General features: G+C 38.5%; 1 protein-coding gene across 4 annotated transcripts in view; it reads left to right on the forward strand.

The window, feature by feature from the left end:
• CADPS2 (calcium dependent secretion activator 2) overlaps nucleotides 1–18,937 on the forward strand; it is a 602,646-nt gene that overhangs the window by 489,178 nt on the left and 94,531 nt on the right. For all 4 annotated transcript variants that reach the window (XM_030932945.1, XM_030932946.1, XM_030932947.1 and 1 more), the window contains one exon: nucleotides 11,781–11,884. In XM_030932945.1, coding sequence (XP_030788805.1) covers nucleotides 11,781–11,884 — 104 coding nt within the window. The remainder of the gene's footprint in view (nucleotides 1–11,780; nucleotides 11,885–18,937) is intronic.

Here is an 18,937-nt window from a genome sequence, read left to right on the forward strand (position 1 = left end):
CGGCTCACTGCAAGCTCCGCCTTTTGGGTTTACGCCATTCTCCTGCCTCAGCCTCCCGAGTAGCTGGGACTACAGGCACCTGCCACCTCGCCCGGCTAGTTTTTTGTATTTTTTAGTAGAGACGGGGTTTCACCGGGTTAGCCAGGATGGTCTCGATTTCCTGACCTTGGGATCCGCCTGTCTCGGCCTCCCAAAGTGCTGGGATTACAGGCTTGAGCCACCGCACCCGGCCTCATTTTCTGTATAGAAATAAATAAAACACTTAGATAACAGATCAGAAATAGTTAATTAAATATATCCCAGATTCCCCAGGATCTGGAAAAATTATATACTTCAAAATACTTCTGTCTGGTGGATATGTGTCTCTAAAAAAAGAAAAGAAAAGAAAAAACGTTAAAACACACACACACACACACACACACACACACACACACACACACACACACAGAGAGAGAGAGCATTTATGTAATGTCTTCTTCAGTTTGTTCCTTACTCGGAATTATTTCCTCGGCCATGATCTGTAACACTCTGAACAGCTCTTGTTAGAATCTTTCCTTCTTCCTCTGAAGATGCATGGAAATCTCATTACAAGTGTTCAACACCTGTTTTCTAAAAGGTCTCAAGAAGGATGTCAGTTTGCTCAGCTCACTTGACAGTGTGTCATGTACTTGTTGTTTTTTACTTTTATATAGAATGGAATTCACAGATAAATGCAGTCTTGAAATAACAAGGCTTCTTCCTTTTGCAAGCAATTTTATAGAATTTGTCAATCTCCAAAGATTGAATTTGAAAGCAACTAACTGGTGACCTCTCATTGACTTACTCACAGGTGCCAACAGGTACACCAAGAGACATAGCAGCATGGCTCTCATGGCACCTTGTTAATCTGAGTAGGTTACATGTATGAAAAAGTCTTTTCCAATTGTACAAAACTAGAGTGATGCAAACTGACAGGTTTCTACCTCTTTATTTATCAACAGGGTTTGTAAGTACCCAAAGACTGCACAGATGAACTAGTTTGGCAAATTAAGAAAGGTTCATTACTTGTAGGCCATAGCTAAGTGACCATATAGTTTCAAGCAATAAATTTAAAGGTCTAATTGAAGCTTTTTTTTTTTTTTTTTTTTTTTTTGAGACGGAGTCTCACTCTGCCGCCCAGGCTGGAGTGCAGTGGCCGGATCTCAGCTCACTGCAAGCTCTGCCTCCCGGGTTCCCGCCATTCTCCTGCCTCACTCAGCCTCCCGAGTAGCTGGGACCACAGGCGCCACCACCTCGCCTGGCTAGTTTTTTTGGTATTTTTTAGTAGAGACGGGGTTTCACCATGTTAGCCAGGATGGTCTCGATCTCCTGACCTCGTGATCCGCCCGTCTCGGCCTCCCAAAGTGATGGGATTACAGGCTTGAACCACTGAGCCTGGCTGAAGCTTTTTAAAAGACACACACACATTCATATTTTAATCTCAGAGAGGAGCCCTTTAAAATATCGATGAGGCATCAATGCATGCACACACATTCACAGTGATTGGCAAATTTGTGATGTTAGAGCTGTAGAAATATTCGAGGTGGCACTAAGCCCAACCCTACTCTAAACCTGGTCTTTTACACTTGCCAATTGGGAGACTTTCTCTAAATCTTAGCATGCCCTGGAAGACTGATTATGTATCAAAGGAAACAAAGACATACATACAGACATCGAGATTTTTTTGACTCATTTCTCATCACTCAAGGCTGCAAATCTTTTCAAATGTTATATTTCATATTGTGGTTACTGCCTCCAAATATCTTCTCTTTCCTTCTCCTTCAGCTTGCCTTGCAGCTGGCAAGCCTCTGGAGTCCCTGTCCCCTGCCATTGCCCACTGAACAGACCATCTTCATCTTCATGCCTTGCTGTGCCCTGCCTTGCCTATATCCCCATTGTTCACAAGCAAACATTCTCCCTGAGTATGGAAAAAAGAGTTAAAGCAAGGGTCAGGCAGGAAGTGAGAGTGGAGGCGTGTTTGTGCTCCTTTTATGAATAAAACAAATGACATGGAAAGTATGTATTAAGTAAGTGCAATTTAAAAACAGGAAGGAATAGGCATGCTATTAAAGATGCTGTAGACTTTATGTTATTCAGTATTTGATTTTCAGTTTCTGAATTTGAATAACATTTAGAAAAAAATGTATACAATTTGTGTATAAAGAACACACCAGGGAGGGGACTATTCATCAGTTTCAGCTATTGAATGTGTATGTGTGTATATACACGTATATTGTGTATATGACATGACTAAAGAACAGTCTTTTTTGAGACAGGGTCTCACTCTGTCACTCAGGCTGGAGTGCACTGGTGCAATCATGGCTCACTGTAGCCTCTGCCTCCCAGGTGGGCTCAAACAATCCTCCGCCCTCAGCCTCCTAAGTAGCTGGGACGCAGGCATGCACCACCATGCCTGGATTTTTTTTTATTATTATTTCTGGTAGAGATAAGGTTTTGCCACATTGCCTAGGCTAGTCTTGAACTCCTGAACTCAAACAATCCACCCACCTTGGCCTCCCAACATGCAGAGATTACAGGCGTGAGTCATGGTACCCAGCCAAGATCAATCTTTTAAAAAACGTATGGCTGAGTATAGTGGCTTATGAATGTAATCCTAACACTTTGGGAGGCTGATACAGATGAATCACTTGAGCTCAGGAATTCAAGATAAGCCTGGGAAACAAAATGAGACCCCCTCTGTATAAAAAGAAATTTAATTAGTTGTGCGTGGTGGTGCACTCCTCCAGCTACTTAGGAGGCTGAGGTGGGAGGATTGCTTGGGCCTGGGAGTTCAAGGCTGCAGTGAGACATGATCACGCCACTGCACCGCAGCCTGGGTGACAGAGCAAGACCCTGTCCAAAAAATAGTTTTTTAAAAAAAGCTACTACACAATTAGCTGGCAAAATTACCACTGGAAAATTTTTAGGCTATCATTAAAATCCTATAACATAGTTATATCCAGAGCTATCCAGAGCAAACTAAGTAGAGCAAACTAAGTAGACAGCATAGAAAACTTTCTTCTCCCTCAAACCTTCATAGTCTTTGCAGCCAGTAATATTGTAGACATATTCGTCCCTGTGAGACCTTAGCTTTGCTTACTTCATAAACTTTGGGAGACCCAAGGTCTCAATGAAAAGACAACTTTCATAAAACTCAAATTGGGGTGAATGTTTCCCGCCTCTTATTAATCATGTAAGAATACAAGCCTGTGACAAATGATGAACCAAATATTAATTTTTGCTTGTGGGTTCTAGTAATCTATTCTCTGCAATTCCATCACTATCATCTCTTACTTTAAGATCTTTAGAGGAGATTATGCCTCGATATTCCACCCCAAAATAGTCTCACAGAGTCACTGACTTTTACCTCACATGTATCTGACATTTTATGGCACACCATTCATGGGTCAGCACTTACTGTTGGCTTACAGAGACTGCTCAGTTTGGATTCAGCCCAGCTGTCATTGACCTGTATACTCTAGTGGCCAGTTCTCCTTTGTTCAACAGCTGGCCATTGGCTCATAATGAATTTACCGATGTGAAAGATAATCTGGGTAAAGTAGTTAATGTGACTGTGATCACAGAACAGTTATTCCAAATCTCTATATTATTAGCATAGTTAATTCCAGGGAAATCTTAACTGCTGCTCTTACTTTAAATGGCAGGGTCATTAAATAGATTGGTCCCAAAGGAAGCCATGGAATTAGGAGGCCACAGATCTATTATTTACAGACAAATGTGGCATTAGTATTTGTGTGGATTTTAAATACCTATTGGGAGGCTATATATACCATCTGTACCATCCTGGATTAATTATTTTCATTTATATATAGGATTGCCCAAATGTGGACACTATCCTATCTGGCAATCAGTTCAGATTCTGCAGAAAAAGTCACCTTTTACCTGAAATGAGGTTTATATAAAGGTGTAGCTTGATTTCAGGGAAAGGAGGAAATAATCGAAGTTTACATAGGTCACCTCTGTTTTTAACTTTGTTTTTCATAACCACTGGTAGTTCTCGAAGTGCATTCCCTACACCAGCATCATGAGCATCACCTGGAAACCTGCTAGAAATGCAAATTCTTGGGCCTCATCCAAGACCTACTGAGAAACTTGGAGTGATGCCAAGCAGTTTGTGTTTTAGCAAGTCCTCCAGGTGATTCTGATGCATGCTGAACCTGAGAAATGGAGATCTATACTGAAGGTACTCCATTCATTGATGAAAGCCATACATAGTCCAACACTTGTGGAACCATAATATCATTTGGGTTGCAGTCAGATAAACCAGGAGAGTGTCAAAGATTCCTCATTGTCTTTCATTAGTTGACAGTGCCAGATCTTAGCGATGTCACAGATAGTGGAGCAATTATAGTCCAGTTGACCCTAAAGAACTGAAAAAGTAAGTTGAGTTTTGGGAACCACCTCACCCCCAGATTTTGAGGCAGTCTTCTTACCAAGTTATATACTATCTCCTCTAGGGTACTGAGTCCAAAAGTTCCTTAGGTGCACCTTGCCACAAGTTCTGAAAACTGGCAGACAGGTGGCAGGAATAGGAATGGGTTTTGTTTTATTATTATTTTTTTAATGGGTGAGGATGTACCTAATTTCCCACCCTGCTATCTTGGAATAAGAAAGTACTGAGATCTGGCCAGGATTGACCGCCTGGAGCCTACTTGTCCTAGACTTTGGCACCATGTAACTTAAGATAGGTTGCTGTGGCCAGAGCTGGAGAATGGGTCAGAAAGTCTAGATAAAAACTGAGACTTTCCAACTGAGTCATCAGTCTGGACTATGCAAAGAGGAAGGACGTTGATATGAGAGTTAAGATTCAAATTAGAATAGACTGGGAATCCAGTAGAAATTCCCTGGCTAGCTAAGGTGGACTAAAGAGACTTATGGTTTATTTATTTATTTTTATTTTTATTTTTTTTATTTTGAGACAGAGTCTCACTCTGTTGCCCAGGCTGGGGTTCAGTGGCACAATCTCAGCTCACTGCAACCTTTGCCTCCCAGGTTCAAGCAATTCTTCTGCCTCAGCCTCTCAAGTGGCTGGGATTACAGGCACTTGCCACCACGCCAGGCTAATTTTTTTTTTTTTTTTAATAGAGACGAGGTTTCACCATGTTGGCCAGGCTGACCTCAAACTCCTGACATCAGGTGATCTACGCACCTCAGCCTCCCAAAGTGCTGGGATTACAGGCATGAGCCACCGTAGCCGGCCAGGGGATTATGGTTTATAAATGAACAGAAGGCATCTAACATTGATGAGTTACCTAAGATAGAGTATTTTCTGATCTCTGTAATTAGAACAATTTATGTGCCCATAGCATTGTGTATATGTGTGTGAGAATGTGTAATGTAATGTCGCTTTATATTTCTGCAGGGGGAACAGCTAGGGGATAAATCACTATCTCCTTTAGTGGGGAGAAGGAAAAGGAGGGATGCACTCCACCATGTCTTCACCTGGGCCTAATGGTGGATAAGTTTTGCCAGCAAGCAGTCCACAAGAGAGGAGGCTGACAGTCCTTGTTACTGGCTGACATTTGGGGTTCCAGGTAGAAGAAATTAGATGCTGTGCCTTTGGCCTAGTGTCCTTGGTCTTTACAAGCTCTCAAGGTAAACCCTCAGTGCTTGGGCCACAGAGAGCGCCCCAGGTGACTGCTTGCATGTGCTCATATCTCTGCTCTTGCCAAACTATTCCTTTCCCTTGTTTCACTAGATAGTGGATATTTTCCCATTTTCTCCCTTTTTCCACACTTATTTTCTGATTTTCTGAAGTTATCCCTACCGTCCCTTATTAAGATTTTTGTGTTTCTCACCTCAGCTATCTCCTGAACATCAGGACTTTCTCATCATCCATCTGATTTATAGTCATTAGCTGGAGAGGGAAGAAGCAGAAGAGTGAGTGATTGCTTTTCTCTGAATGGGAGGGGGAAGAGGTGGAAGACTTCCACTTTGGACTGTTGCTAGCTTTCTGAACTCGAACATACACCCAACACAGTAATTTCATTCTGAAAAACTCCATATGATATACATAGCAATTTAAAGCCTTCTTACTGATGCATCTTTGATCCTATTTCTTGCAAGCTAATAACCTTGTTCTTTCATACTGCTTACATTTAATTTGCTCTCTTTACAGACTTTATAACAGATCTTCTTTATGTCGACCAAAAATGGATTATAAGTTGCCATATTTTACCTTATAATCTGGTTAGAAAGATATATATATATAAATTATTTGAAGGCAAGAATAATATCTTTTTAATCATTGTATCCCCTCAGTGGCTAGCGAAGTACCTTACATGGAATAAAATGTTTGTTGAATCAAATTCAGGGCCACGGAATCTGGGGAGTTTAAAAACCAAAGAAGAAATGAATGCATATACAAGAATTATTTTTTTGTGCCCCCTAGCTGATCATCATGGCCTAGATGCAAAGGAGGGAAGAAGATAGGGCAGTATTGGGATGGGATTATTTCCATAGTCCTTTAATCTAACACCATCTTCAACACTATTTATTGTTTAGCTGAAAGTACAGATACAATCACCTCATTAAAAGTTAAGATCATGGTGAGTAGAGGTGAGGACATTTAAAGTCTCTCTTATCAAAATTAATTTGTGACAATTGTTACATAATATATACATATATTGAATCATCATGTAGGGTTATTAGCAAATACATTTTTTTATTTATCAATTAAAATTTATCTGAAGTTAAGGTCAAAGCATGACAAATTACTACATACCATATATGGATACATAGGAAGGTATCTTACTGGTCTTCTTCCCAGTAAGAAGGATGTGCTTCTACCACATCCTGGTATAAGCTTCACCATGAGCATCACTGTGCATCCACCACTAGGGACTTTGACAGGGAATAGCAGCAAGGTAGGCAGCCCAGTCTAGTGTGCCAGGAGTATGCCCCTTTCTGAAGCCATGGAGTAGAATGAAACTCTACCAAATCAAACAGTCAAGCTGTCTTTTTACATCTTTCCATCCCCACTCCCCTTCCCCAGTAGGATCTTTTCTTAAATGTACAGTGGTATAATTAAAAATGAATTATTTCAATGAACCAAGGAGTGTTACAGAAAACCAAAAGTGTTCCACAGCGAAGAAAAATCATAGCCAAGAACAATGCATTGAAATTCATCAGGAAACCTTGCTACTTTTGGCATATTTGTTTTAAATGTCACTATTTGAAATGTATTACAACAATCAGCAATTTGGTGTGAAGCTTGAAGGATGTAGAGCCATCTGTAATGCTTTGGAAATGTTACAAAATGAGTGAAAAAAACATTTTAAGGAGGAATTCTCAAATATTCCCAATGTTTGGCTTTTTAATGGAGCTATTGATAACCTTGTTGTCTAATAGAGTTATTACTATAGAATGCATTAAACTTCTTGGCCATAGCCAAATGGGTGAAACCAGAGATGGGATACACAGTGTACTTGATAAAAATGCTGTCTGTTTAAAGTGTTAGAGTAGCTATTATGTTCAAGTACAAAATTTTGATCCTCTCAATAAACTTAATCTAGGAAGAATAAATGTTTTAGAATGTTTTTAAATTTCACTAGGACACAGGGTACTTTCAGAGTTTGTACTTAAGATAGTGTCACATGTAATAGCTGATTTTGAAAGATTTACACATAATAAGTTCTGAGGTTGGTTCTGTGATTTTTTTCTATTATTGCATACTTGTGTCTAAGGATGTGGAGTGGGTGCATTTGTATGTGATTTTTATTTAGAAAGTTGAAAATGAAAAAGTATTCAAGTCATCATAGTAATATTATTTCTGTCTGTATGACATCAGAGGTAAGATTTTAATGTCATCTCAGCCAGCAACAAACTGTATAACCTCAGACACCTTTAACCTCTCCAAGACTCTGGAAATGGAGGATCATGATTATCTAATTTGCAGAATGCTTGTAAGGATTCAGAAGAGTATGTAGGATTTATTTTTTTCTATATACTTTAGTGATTTAAAATAAGTTAAATAGTCTAAACTGAAACAATATTGTGTATTGTAAAACGTGCAAACATGCAGAGTTAGGCAAAGATTCAAATAGTGCTAGTCCCTAGCACTAAAGTATGTAGGAGAAATAAATTCCTAATCTTTGATACATAAATAAATTTTATTTCCTTTCTCTTTCTTTATGAAAAACATGTTGTACACATATATGAGTACACTGAAATAATGCAATATAAAAGTGCAACATTTATGGGAGGCATAGAATGCCTCAGCTAGAAGGAATTTTAGAAATTATCTGGTTCCGTGCTTCTTAGCATCTGTTTGGTTTATAGACAACTTTGAGAATCTGATGAAAGATATGGTCTTTCTCCCCCACCCCAAAAATGCTTCTACACACAAAAATTAATACATAATTTAAGGGGTTCAAAAACCCTCTGACTCCCAAACTTAATACTCTTCATCTAAAAATGGAGAAATTAAGACAGGTAAGTGATATGCTGTTGAGGCTTAAAAGTTATTTTGAAGACATTTTTTGACAAATATTTTGTTTCTGAAGAAAAGTTTTTCTTTAAGAATTTCAGAACTAAACACTTACCAGTTATTTGAGAAGTGTTCTCAGACTACAGCTTCATCTTATCGTGAGCGTGCTTTCTTACCCACCCTCGATGTGTTAGATACAGATGAGCTCTTTGCAATCCATGCAAAGTTAAAAATTTGGGGTATTGATTGAATTTTTTTAACATTCTTTTCCTCCCATAATTATTCTGCTGCATTCTCAGTAAATATTCATTAAATACCTGCCATAGTCCAAAGCCTGCACAAGATAACTGTATGAATGAGACTCAGTTTCTGACTTTGATCTAGTACAGTTTAGCAACAGACTCATGAGCCTGTAATAGGGGAGCTCAAAGAGAGGAGCAACTCATTCAGCCCCAGAACTCCGAGAAGGTCCAATTTTAAGTAGCATTAAAGTAGAACCTTAAAGCAGAGTAGCAGTTTGTCAACCAAAGATTCAGATAGCCTAACTGGATGTTTGCAGATTTTACAATGCACAACTTTTTTGTTTACTTTAGAATATTTAACTTATTTTAAATCACACTTATGTGGCAATGTACTTAGTGCTAAAATATATGGGATGGTGCACTGAAGTCCCATTGCCTAACTTCATCAACCGTGCATCATCATTCTCTGAGCCATAAGGTCTCTAAACGTCAGAGTCATACTCTCTCTGGCCTGCAAATTCTAGCCACTCAACAATGTCTCACACATTCTTCCTTTGGAGTGTCTATGCATCTTTCCCTTCTTTTCTATTCCTGGTATCATCTTTCCATAGTTCACTATTCTACTAAACCAGACCCTCAGGATCCATGTCACACACTTTCACCAATCCTTCTTGGACACAACCACCAAATGCATTTTTCCTAAAATTAATTTATTCTGAGGCCCTGCTAATAAACATTTGCCCCTAGTTATTCATAGGATATAGTCATCTCGTCTACTTATTATTTTACTTAAAGTCTGCCGTAATCACCCATCATTCTTAGCACATTCTTACTCCAGCCAGGCAAGTACAAGAGCCCACATGTTCAAGTCTCACCTTCACTGCTTTTTAGCTATTGCATTTATCTCTTTGAGCATGTTTCCTTGTCTATGAGTTACATGAATAAAAAGCAAAGCTGCTAGGAAAATTTGTGTGCTAACATGTGGGAAGTGCCTTGGCTTGTGCCTGACACATACTTGGCTCTCAAGAAAATGTAACGTTTCTTTTTTTTTTTTGAGACAGAGTCTCCCTCTGTCACCCAGACTGGAGTGCAATGGTGCCATGTTGGCTCACTGCAACCTCCGCCTCCCTGGGTTCAAGCGATTCTCCTGCCTCAGCCTCCTGAGTAGCTGGGATTACAGGCACCCACTACCACGCCCAGCAGCTAATTTTTGTATTTTTAGTAGAAATGGGGTTTCACCATGTTGGCCAGACTGGTTTCGAACTCCTGACCTCAGGTGATCCACCCACCTGAAGCTATAACATTTGTAACAGTTGTTATTATCACCTTCCTCCAAAATGCACCCCATCTGTGTCATACAATATTTCTTCTCTAAAAATCCCTCCTCCTCTTCCTGAGGTCATTTGTTATTTCTTTAAAACCATGCTTCAGGCTTACCTTCCCCTGATGTCTCCCCTAGACCTGCTTTCAGCAGTCTTCCCTCACATTTCCTGCATCACCAATAGGTTTGCCTCATGTTGCTTCCAAACTTTTCCTAGGGGCCTTCTCTTCCTGACAAAACTAGAACAGCTAGAGCAGCCCCCAAATGAAGTAGGTTGTCATGCAAAGTCGTGAGCCTCCTTGACTTCATGCTTGTTTGAGGATGTTGAAATGTTCATGAAACAGATGAAACATTTGATCATTCATGTCTATGGATCTTTTCAGTAGTGATTTTCTGATTCTGAGTTGAGATTGGAAGTATGTCTCATACTGCCTCCTACTTCCTACAGCCAACAGCATTGTAGGCACACTTGACTATTTGGTGTTTCACACTGATTTTTCTAAAGAATTGTTGTAATTTTTTAACCTTGTCACAGAGGAACAATGACTTTCCATTCTGTAGGGGAATATAGTAGGAAGTATATATGGCTTAAGGGTTGAGGGATGTGAACCCACATCAGTACATTGCACTGTGTCAGAGCTACAGTGAGTATATAATGAGTATTTAATGAATAAGCACCGATCATAAGCAGTGTTTCACTGCATCATTTTACATCCCTTGGGAATACGTTAGAACAGAGCAAATGAAAGTGTCTCCTCCAAATTTAAGGCTGAGGTTTTAGGAAGAAGTAAATCAAGGGAAAACTGTTGCAGGGAAAAAAATGGCCTTTATGTTCCCCAAAAGAATCTCTTTTACTGAAAATTTGATTTTCTTTCCTCACAGCCTCCTTACTGGGCAAAGAGAAAGAGCCTATGAATCCCAGACAACATTTATCTTTAATGTCCTTATTGGGAACTGATCTTTACATTGTTTTGAAACAGTTTCATTACACAGGGCCTCTTTAATTTCTGCCAGCTTGCTGAATCTTAGAAAATAACTACTTTGCCTTCTCTGTAGCAGAATTTCAGGTAACTACATTTAGTCTTATTGTGGTCTCCCCTTTTTATACCAGTTCAGCTTACTGCTGAAAGAACCTTCAGCTTCAAAGAACACTTCTGCCTTCCTCCCCAACAACCCCCTCAGTTGAAAAGGTGGAGTGGGATGGTGGCTGGGAAATAGGGAGGAAATCAGTCAATTGCCCGCTGTCAGAGTTGTTTTAGGTGACTTTGTACTTCTTGAATTTAAGATCAACATGAACTATAGACATTTCAGGCTGGGAGTTTAAATAGCAACAAAAAAGCATGAGTTTTGCTAATGCCAGGAATGACTCATCTGGTGAGAAAGGTATTGTACTGATAATACAATACAGAGAGAAAGAAAAGACTGTGGTATCTGCTCTCTTTGTGTTGCTGACCTTGAGGAGAATTATAACTTGTTTGTTGCAGAAGTTGAGCATCTAATATGCTGATGCACCTGTTCTTATATATTAAATGGCAAAGCACTTGCAGTTCCCTGTCATTGCTTTGTGGGTGAAATATTTTCTGCAATCTGGTGAACTGGTTTTTTTTTTTTCTAAATAATGTATTCATTTGTATCTCTTGTATTTCTTGTTTCTTATTCTATTTCAACATTCTAGTCTCATCATTACGTCTTCAAAGATGTTTGGCTTTTTATTTTCAAGGTAACATGATTATGATTTTTTTTCATATAGAGACCATGAACCAAGCATCTCCTGCTAGAAAGCTGGAAGAGATTCTTCATCTGGCAGAGCTCTGCATAGAAGTCTTACAGCAGAATGAAGAGCATCACGCAGAGGTGATGACCTGTTCTCACTGTAGTATAAAGCTATATGTAAGGCTTCGCCATGGTGGTGGCTACACTGAATAAGTGGCCTGCCCATAGTCTTGATACATATCTGAATATTTAATGAATAAGCACCAATGATAAGCAGTGTTTCACTGCATCATTGTGCATCCTATTGCACATTCACATATGAAAACATATGTGAATTTTCTAAAAACCTAACTCCTATATATTATAAAACAATCGTGTGTGTGTATAATTTCATGTTTATTCCTAACAACAAACACTGATGGGATCTGTGCCATGAGAACTTAGCTCATCAGTTATTGAAGAAGGAGGAAAGTTAATGACCACAAGAGGACTTACAATGACCCTAAGGCAACTTTCAGAGCTATTCTGCAGGAAGAGATTTTTATTTCCCAAACCAGGGGGTAATTTCCACAGGGCTTTGCTTTTTTTTTTTTTTTTTTTTTGGTTCTGTATTTGCTGTCTCATTGGTAATAGCAAGACTGCAGCATCAAAGGAAAGAAATCTCACTCTATTTCTCTCATAATTCCATAGTTTGCCTGCCTTTCATTGAGAGCAGTTAGTTAACATTGAATGCAGTTAGTTAACAGCAAGGGCTACAGAAAAGTCCTGTAATTAATCAACCTGCATTGCCTTCAGTCCGAATGCGTAACTGGTAAGAGTCAAAGATAGAACACAAACCCATCTTACAGTGCTGCATCATGTGCTTTTCCCCCTATGCCATGATTGCTTTGGTTTAGAAATGTAAGTTAACATGAAAGGGGAAATTTTGTGATACACTATAAAACAAAAATTTAGTAGAAGACATTCATAATTGTATGGTTGATAACTCTAGGCTTTCACTCTTAATATCAAACTTTTCACTTTTTAAAATTAATTTTTCATCAAACCTGGATTGTTTATAATTTTTTAAAGTTCTAATTACATCTTAACATTCACTAAAGATCTGGAGTGGCTTTTCATCAGGCAAACTGCTTATTCTGAGACTTAAATTCTCACTCTTTCTAATAGCTATGAGTTTATTAACAAAAATGAAAGAGTTTTCTGACTTTGAGTTGGGTGGGGAGAATGTGTAGCACTAAATAGATATAATAAATATCAGTGCCCTGACAGTGCTTTTATTCTTGAGGAAGCACATGAAATGAGCAAGAATAAAGAAGACCAAATACATATGAATTTACAGAATTTTTGTATTTAATGAAGCCTAGTTCTAAAAAATCTAAGAAACCACAGGAACTACATTTTAAGCCAATTCATAGAAAAGAGTATTCATGAATCCTTACTATAGGTAACTAGGATTTATTGTATCTGGTTATAAATATGATATCTGGTTATAAATATGATCATTCAAAACATCTGCTTTTAGCTCACACTGTGGAATCTAGTTTTTAGCTTGCATCTGTCATGTGTGAACCTGTTATGGATATTTTATTTTAAACTGAAGAAACAGCTGCTTCAATAATTTGAAATGAATTCCCAGGAGGTTCTTTTCTAGGCTGGTACCACAGCTATGTTACAATGAAAGTGATTATGCGATAAAATATATGTATGTTTTGTCTTTGTCTTTTGTTAAAAGGCATTATTATCGGAGTATTAGGATTTTTTGAATTAAAAAATCTATTAATAATTGGATATTCAATTGCAGTGTATATTTCAGCAAAGCAGGTATATCTAATATTCTCAAATATTTTACAATTAGGATAAACTAAAAATTAAATGTTAATTATACTTCTTGCAATCACTAAAATGCTTGTCAAAGTATAATGTATCCAAACACAATTAAAATATATATGTTATTTACTAACCCACAAAATACAGCTGACTTTATTAAATAGAGATAATCATTATTCATAAATATCACTATACTATATACTGAAATATAGGATTATTATGATGACCTTTTTTAAAAATGTTTTGTAACACTATGGCAATTGTTCTACTCTGCAATGCTTCCAAATTCTTGGAAACCCTCAGGGAAGAGAGGTGAGTAAAATGATTTCCACTATTTTATTAGCATAGGATACCTCTTTTATGTGAATTTAAAATACAATCTACTCTGATTGTAGTTCATTTTAAAGCCAATTAGTCCTTTCTTTGAAATTGCGGTCTATTTTTCTTTGAATGTGCTGATTTTTGTTATACTGTTTTGTGCATGTATCTTATTAATAATTGCATGCATAGTTATGATGGTCATCTAAGTAAAACATGACTGAAGGGATGTTGATATTTGGTTTGTGTCTTTGGTTGTTTTATGTCCTTAAAAAAAAAAAAGAAAGAAAGAAAATCTCACGTTTTCTCTGAACAATATTGGGGAGTGAGTTCGTCTGATTCCGGACTGACTTCCAGAGTGAATTGGTGGATTGCATTCTGCACTGATACTTGTTTTGCTGGATGTTCAAGCTGGAGTTCCTTTGCTCCATGAAAGAGCACCTGGCTCAGCTCCCGTGGTGGAGGTTAATGTATCTGTCTCAAAGAGACCTTCAAGTGGCTCGCATGTCAGCTCCCTTTATTTTCATTCTCCCTCTCTCCACAGTGGCAGTTTACTTTTCAGGGCTAAGAGGTTGTTTCTATCCTTCAGCAATTTCTCAGTTAAGCAGGTTTCATGTCCTTTAGATCTTTGACAGTAACTTATCAGGCAGTTTTCCCTTCTCTTTGAAGGCCTCTCAACCTCTCTTCTCAGGCTTTTCTGCAAAATTCCTATGTTTTCTCCTTAGAAAGATAGTTTAAGTTCCTTTCCAGAAAATCTTTAAGGCTGCCTCCACATTTCAGTGATCAGACCGTCTCTGACCAGATATTTTACGCAAACTGATCTGACCACTCTCCATCCAAAAGCCCCTTGCTTTGACAGAGCTAGGAGGTGTCAGATGCCTTCTGGAAAAGCCATAGTCCCTCACCATTACACCCCCCACACTATTATACTGATAAGAAAGCAGACCCAGGAAAGCTGAGCAACTTGCCAGAGGTGCACAGCTAGTGAGTGACTGGGTGAAGACTCAGGCCAGACTCCAGACCTGGACATTTTCCAATAAGCCACATTGCTTGCAATTTAAGTAGAATGGCAGGAGTGATTGTCCTGCCTTGGTTCTGCTGACAAATTTGAACCGCAGCATTGCAACAGGGATGTAGATGCATGGGGTAGTGATCACAGTGCAAACCTGGTGATGTCCCTCTCCATTCTGTCATTCTCTTCTTTCCTTGTACTCTGGTATATATCCAAGGACTCTGCCTAAGGGGGATGGATGGAGTGCTGAGAATATCAGTAGAAGGGCTGAGAGGGAGGGACCATGAAAAATATGGGCACAACTCAAGTCATTACTTGGTTGCTTATTACTACAGCAAAATATTGACTTAAGATCCTTAAAATATTTTAAATACGATGTAATCCACCATATCCCTTCCACCATGGGCAAGAAGGTTGTTTGGCAGTAGTTTGGTATTTGTAACGCAGACAGCTAGCTCTCAGTTCACTGCAAATGGTTGATTCATTTGCTGGGCTGCTTCAACAAGAGCCTGGACAGTGAGAGTTCAGTGTGAACACACATATTTGTGTATATGTGCATTCCCCTAAACATCAGTATCTGAACCAAATTATGCTTCTGGTTGGATTCTAATGTAAAGAGAAAGGGTATTTAATTTTTTAAATTTATTTTTGTTGTTTCTGTGTATCCTTATTCCTCTCCAACTGGCATGCATGCCTGCCTAAGGAATATATTGAAGTGTTGTTATACGAAAGAATTGACCATGAACAAAATCGATGTCCTGTCTACTAACTAGATTACAATAGTCTCAACAGTTGAAATGACCTCAATTACACATGGTTTATATCTGGATAGTCAATGAGATAAACCTTTTTTAGGATAAGTTTAAATTTAAAATTATATTAGCCTCTGGACCAACAAATAGCCCTCATCTTGGAAGAGGATGACCAGCAAGTAACTTGCATATGACTCAGGTATAGAAGTAGAATTCCCTTTTTAGCAATGACTCTCAAAACCAATTGCATGAGCATGAATGCTCTACCAAAAGTGTTTGTTCATTATTTACTGATTTATAATATATATGAATGAGGATAATACTTTACATTCTCATATGTTTTGGAACATTTTCAGCTCATCACCTCACTTGGTTATTGCTATATCTATGCTTATCAACCTGATTATCAGTGAATCACAGGAGTTGTAAAAAACTTATGATTAGACAATAGGTGTCACCTGTTCATTCTGTCTGTCCCTTAAGAGAACTTAAATATTTTAAGAATATGGCCCTCAGAATCATGTCCCTAAATATGTGAATATGTGTGTATGTGTGTGTCAGGGGCAGGGGATACTATAGACACTGGATTGTCTCTAAAGCCTTTAGGATCATCTACAAGGTACAGAATTGCAAACTAATCTTGTCTTGGGGAGTAAATAGGCACAATATACGTTTCAAAGTCAGACTCAGTGTTTTTGCTCATTTAGGCAGCCTTTTTGTTTTAAATTATAAATTTTTGTTATATTTTGAGAGTAAAAGTAATCAAGGCCAGGTGCGGTGGCTCACGCCTATAATCCCAGCACTTTGGGAGGCTGAGGCAGGTGGATCTCCTGAAGTCAGGAGTTCAAGACCAGCCTGGCCAACATGGCACAACCCCATCTCTACTGAAAATACAAAAATTAGCTGGGCATGGTGGTAGGCACCTGTAATTCCAGATACTTGGGAGTCTGAGGCATTAGAATCACTTGAACCTGGGAGGCAGAGGTTGCCGTGAGCCGAGATTGTGCCACTGTACTCCAGCCTGGGCGACAGAGCAACACTTTGCCTCAAAAAAAAAAAATAAATAAAAATAAAAAATAAAAAAGTTATCAAAAGCTTCAGGCTTTATTAAAAATTAGAAAAGATATAAAGAAGTCAGACCATAAATCAAAAGATATTAACAGTGGTCTGATCTGCTGAGGATGGATGGATGGATGGATGGATGGATGGATGGATGGATGGATGGAGAGAAAGATGGCAATGTGCCATATGTGTCTCTCTTAAGAATACACTATATGTGTAAGAACTTGATCTCTAGACTCCAGCTGACTTAGATTCAATCACTGCTTTGTTATCTACCAACTGTATGACTTTGGGCAAGTTATTTAATCTCTGTTTGCTAACCTATAAAGTAAGGCTAATTGTACCATCTACCTGAAATAGTTGTTTGGGGGATTAAGTAAGATGATGTTTATAAAACTTTTAGAACAGTACTTGGCACATAAACACCATTTAATTCGTGTTGGATATTATTTTTAAAACACATAAACTCACATAAGATTTATATGAATTTCAACACATATTTGTAATTACTGATTATGGTAGTCAATTATTACATTTGTACAGCAATAAACTTTTGTATTTATTTGATTGCCACAACAACACTGGGAGAGGTTAGGGCAAGTATTGTTATTGCCAATTTGCAGATAAATAAATGGAAATGTACCCAGTGAACTGATTTGACCGTTATCACTCAAGTATCATCACTGAGTTCAAAAGCTCAGTACTCTGCGTCTAGGTTCAGGGTTCATTTTTACCTGCCGCCATTGTAAACTACATTTACTGATAAAACAGGCTTTCCAAGTATTGTCAGCCTGCCACATATTTGTATTGCTTATTTGTATTATTAATCCTGTATAAGTTTATTTATCGTTGGAACTTTGGTAGGAAGTTGTTTGTTTGTTTGTTTGTTTTAAGATAGTGTCTCACTCTGTCACCCAGGCTGGAGTGCAGTGGCACAATCTTGGCTCACTGAAACCTTCACCTCCCGGGTTCAAGCAATTCTCCTGTCTCAGCCCCCTGAGTAGCTGGGATTACAGGTGTGCACTACCACGCCCAGCTAATTTTTGTATTTTTAGTAGAGATGGGGTTTCCCCCTGTTGGCCAGGCTGGTCTCGAACTCCTGACCTCAGGTAATCCACCCTCTTTGGCCTCCCAAACTGCTGAGATTACAGGTGTGAGCCACCATACCCTGTTGGTAGGAAGTTTTATAAGCTGAAGTACTTAAAATCAAGGTTTGTTTTATATTTCCCTCTTAAGCAAATTAAACATTGCCTTCTGCCTCTGCCATCTCATTTACACTAATTAGTGGCTTAGCATTAGAGCCAAAAGAACTTTAACCCAGATAATCATGATTTCTGTTTAGTACCCTGTAGACAGATGCATTGCTGAGGGAGGTTTTCTCCTCCCTTTTGGAGTCCCTGATGCTGTTGAACCTCAGCCACACCACAGGAAGTAATACCTTAGGGAGGGAATTATACAGCCCCTCATCTTCCTACCAACCCAGGACAGGATGGCAAGAAAGAGAAGGGGACAGGTGGTAGACCAGACCCTGTATTCTCAAGGTAACTGAAACTGTTGCTTTCATTTTCAAGGACAGTGATTGCTTAAAGTGTTCTGAAGCCATCATTAGGAGAAGAGGCGTTCATCACAGATTGCCTTACATTCATTAAGAATATCATCAGGAGTACAACTTGAGACATAAATATATACTTCTGCAAAACAATGAGATTTTCCAGTTGATGGCAAAATCTTGCTAACCTGAAACTGTTTTGTAAAAAAAAGAAAAAAAAAGATGTATTCCATTTTATTTCATTCCTCATCCTGGCTCTGTCTTCCAAGTTAACTTTAAGAAGACCTTTAGGAATTTTTCTCAGAGTCCTGAAACAACCTGAACTAACATGACTGTTATTTTCTTAGTTTTAACCTTTTGCAAAGATATTGGTTGTGAACTGGAAGTGAGATTTTGAAAATGTCTCTTTGCAGGGCTGCATTTTTCTGTGCTGCTCTACTCAGAGTTGGGAATCTCAGGTTCTTCTTTTCTTTGTCACCACTATAGCTACAAAAGACAGGCGCAAGATCTGTGTAATAAAATCATGTATACTTTTTTGTGTGTTTTTACATTATGTCATACAACCATTTTGTCAAATATTTAACCAAAAAATATTCAAAGGTAATATTTGCAAAAAACAATATGCTCAATTTTCATCATGCGTACCATTCCCAACCAGTTTTCGCATTCATATA

This window comes from Rhinopithecus roxellana, chromosome 6, assembly GCF_007565055.1.
Source record: "Rhinopithecus roxellana isolate Shanxi Qingling chromosome 6, ASM756505v1, whole genome shotgun sequence".
Taxonomy (NCBI): domain Eukaryota; kingdom Metazoa; phylum Chordata; class Mammalia; order Primates; family Cercopithecidae; genus Rhinopithecus; species Rhinopithecus roxellana.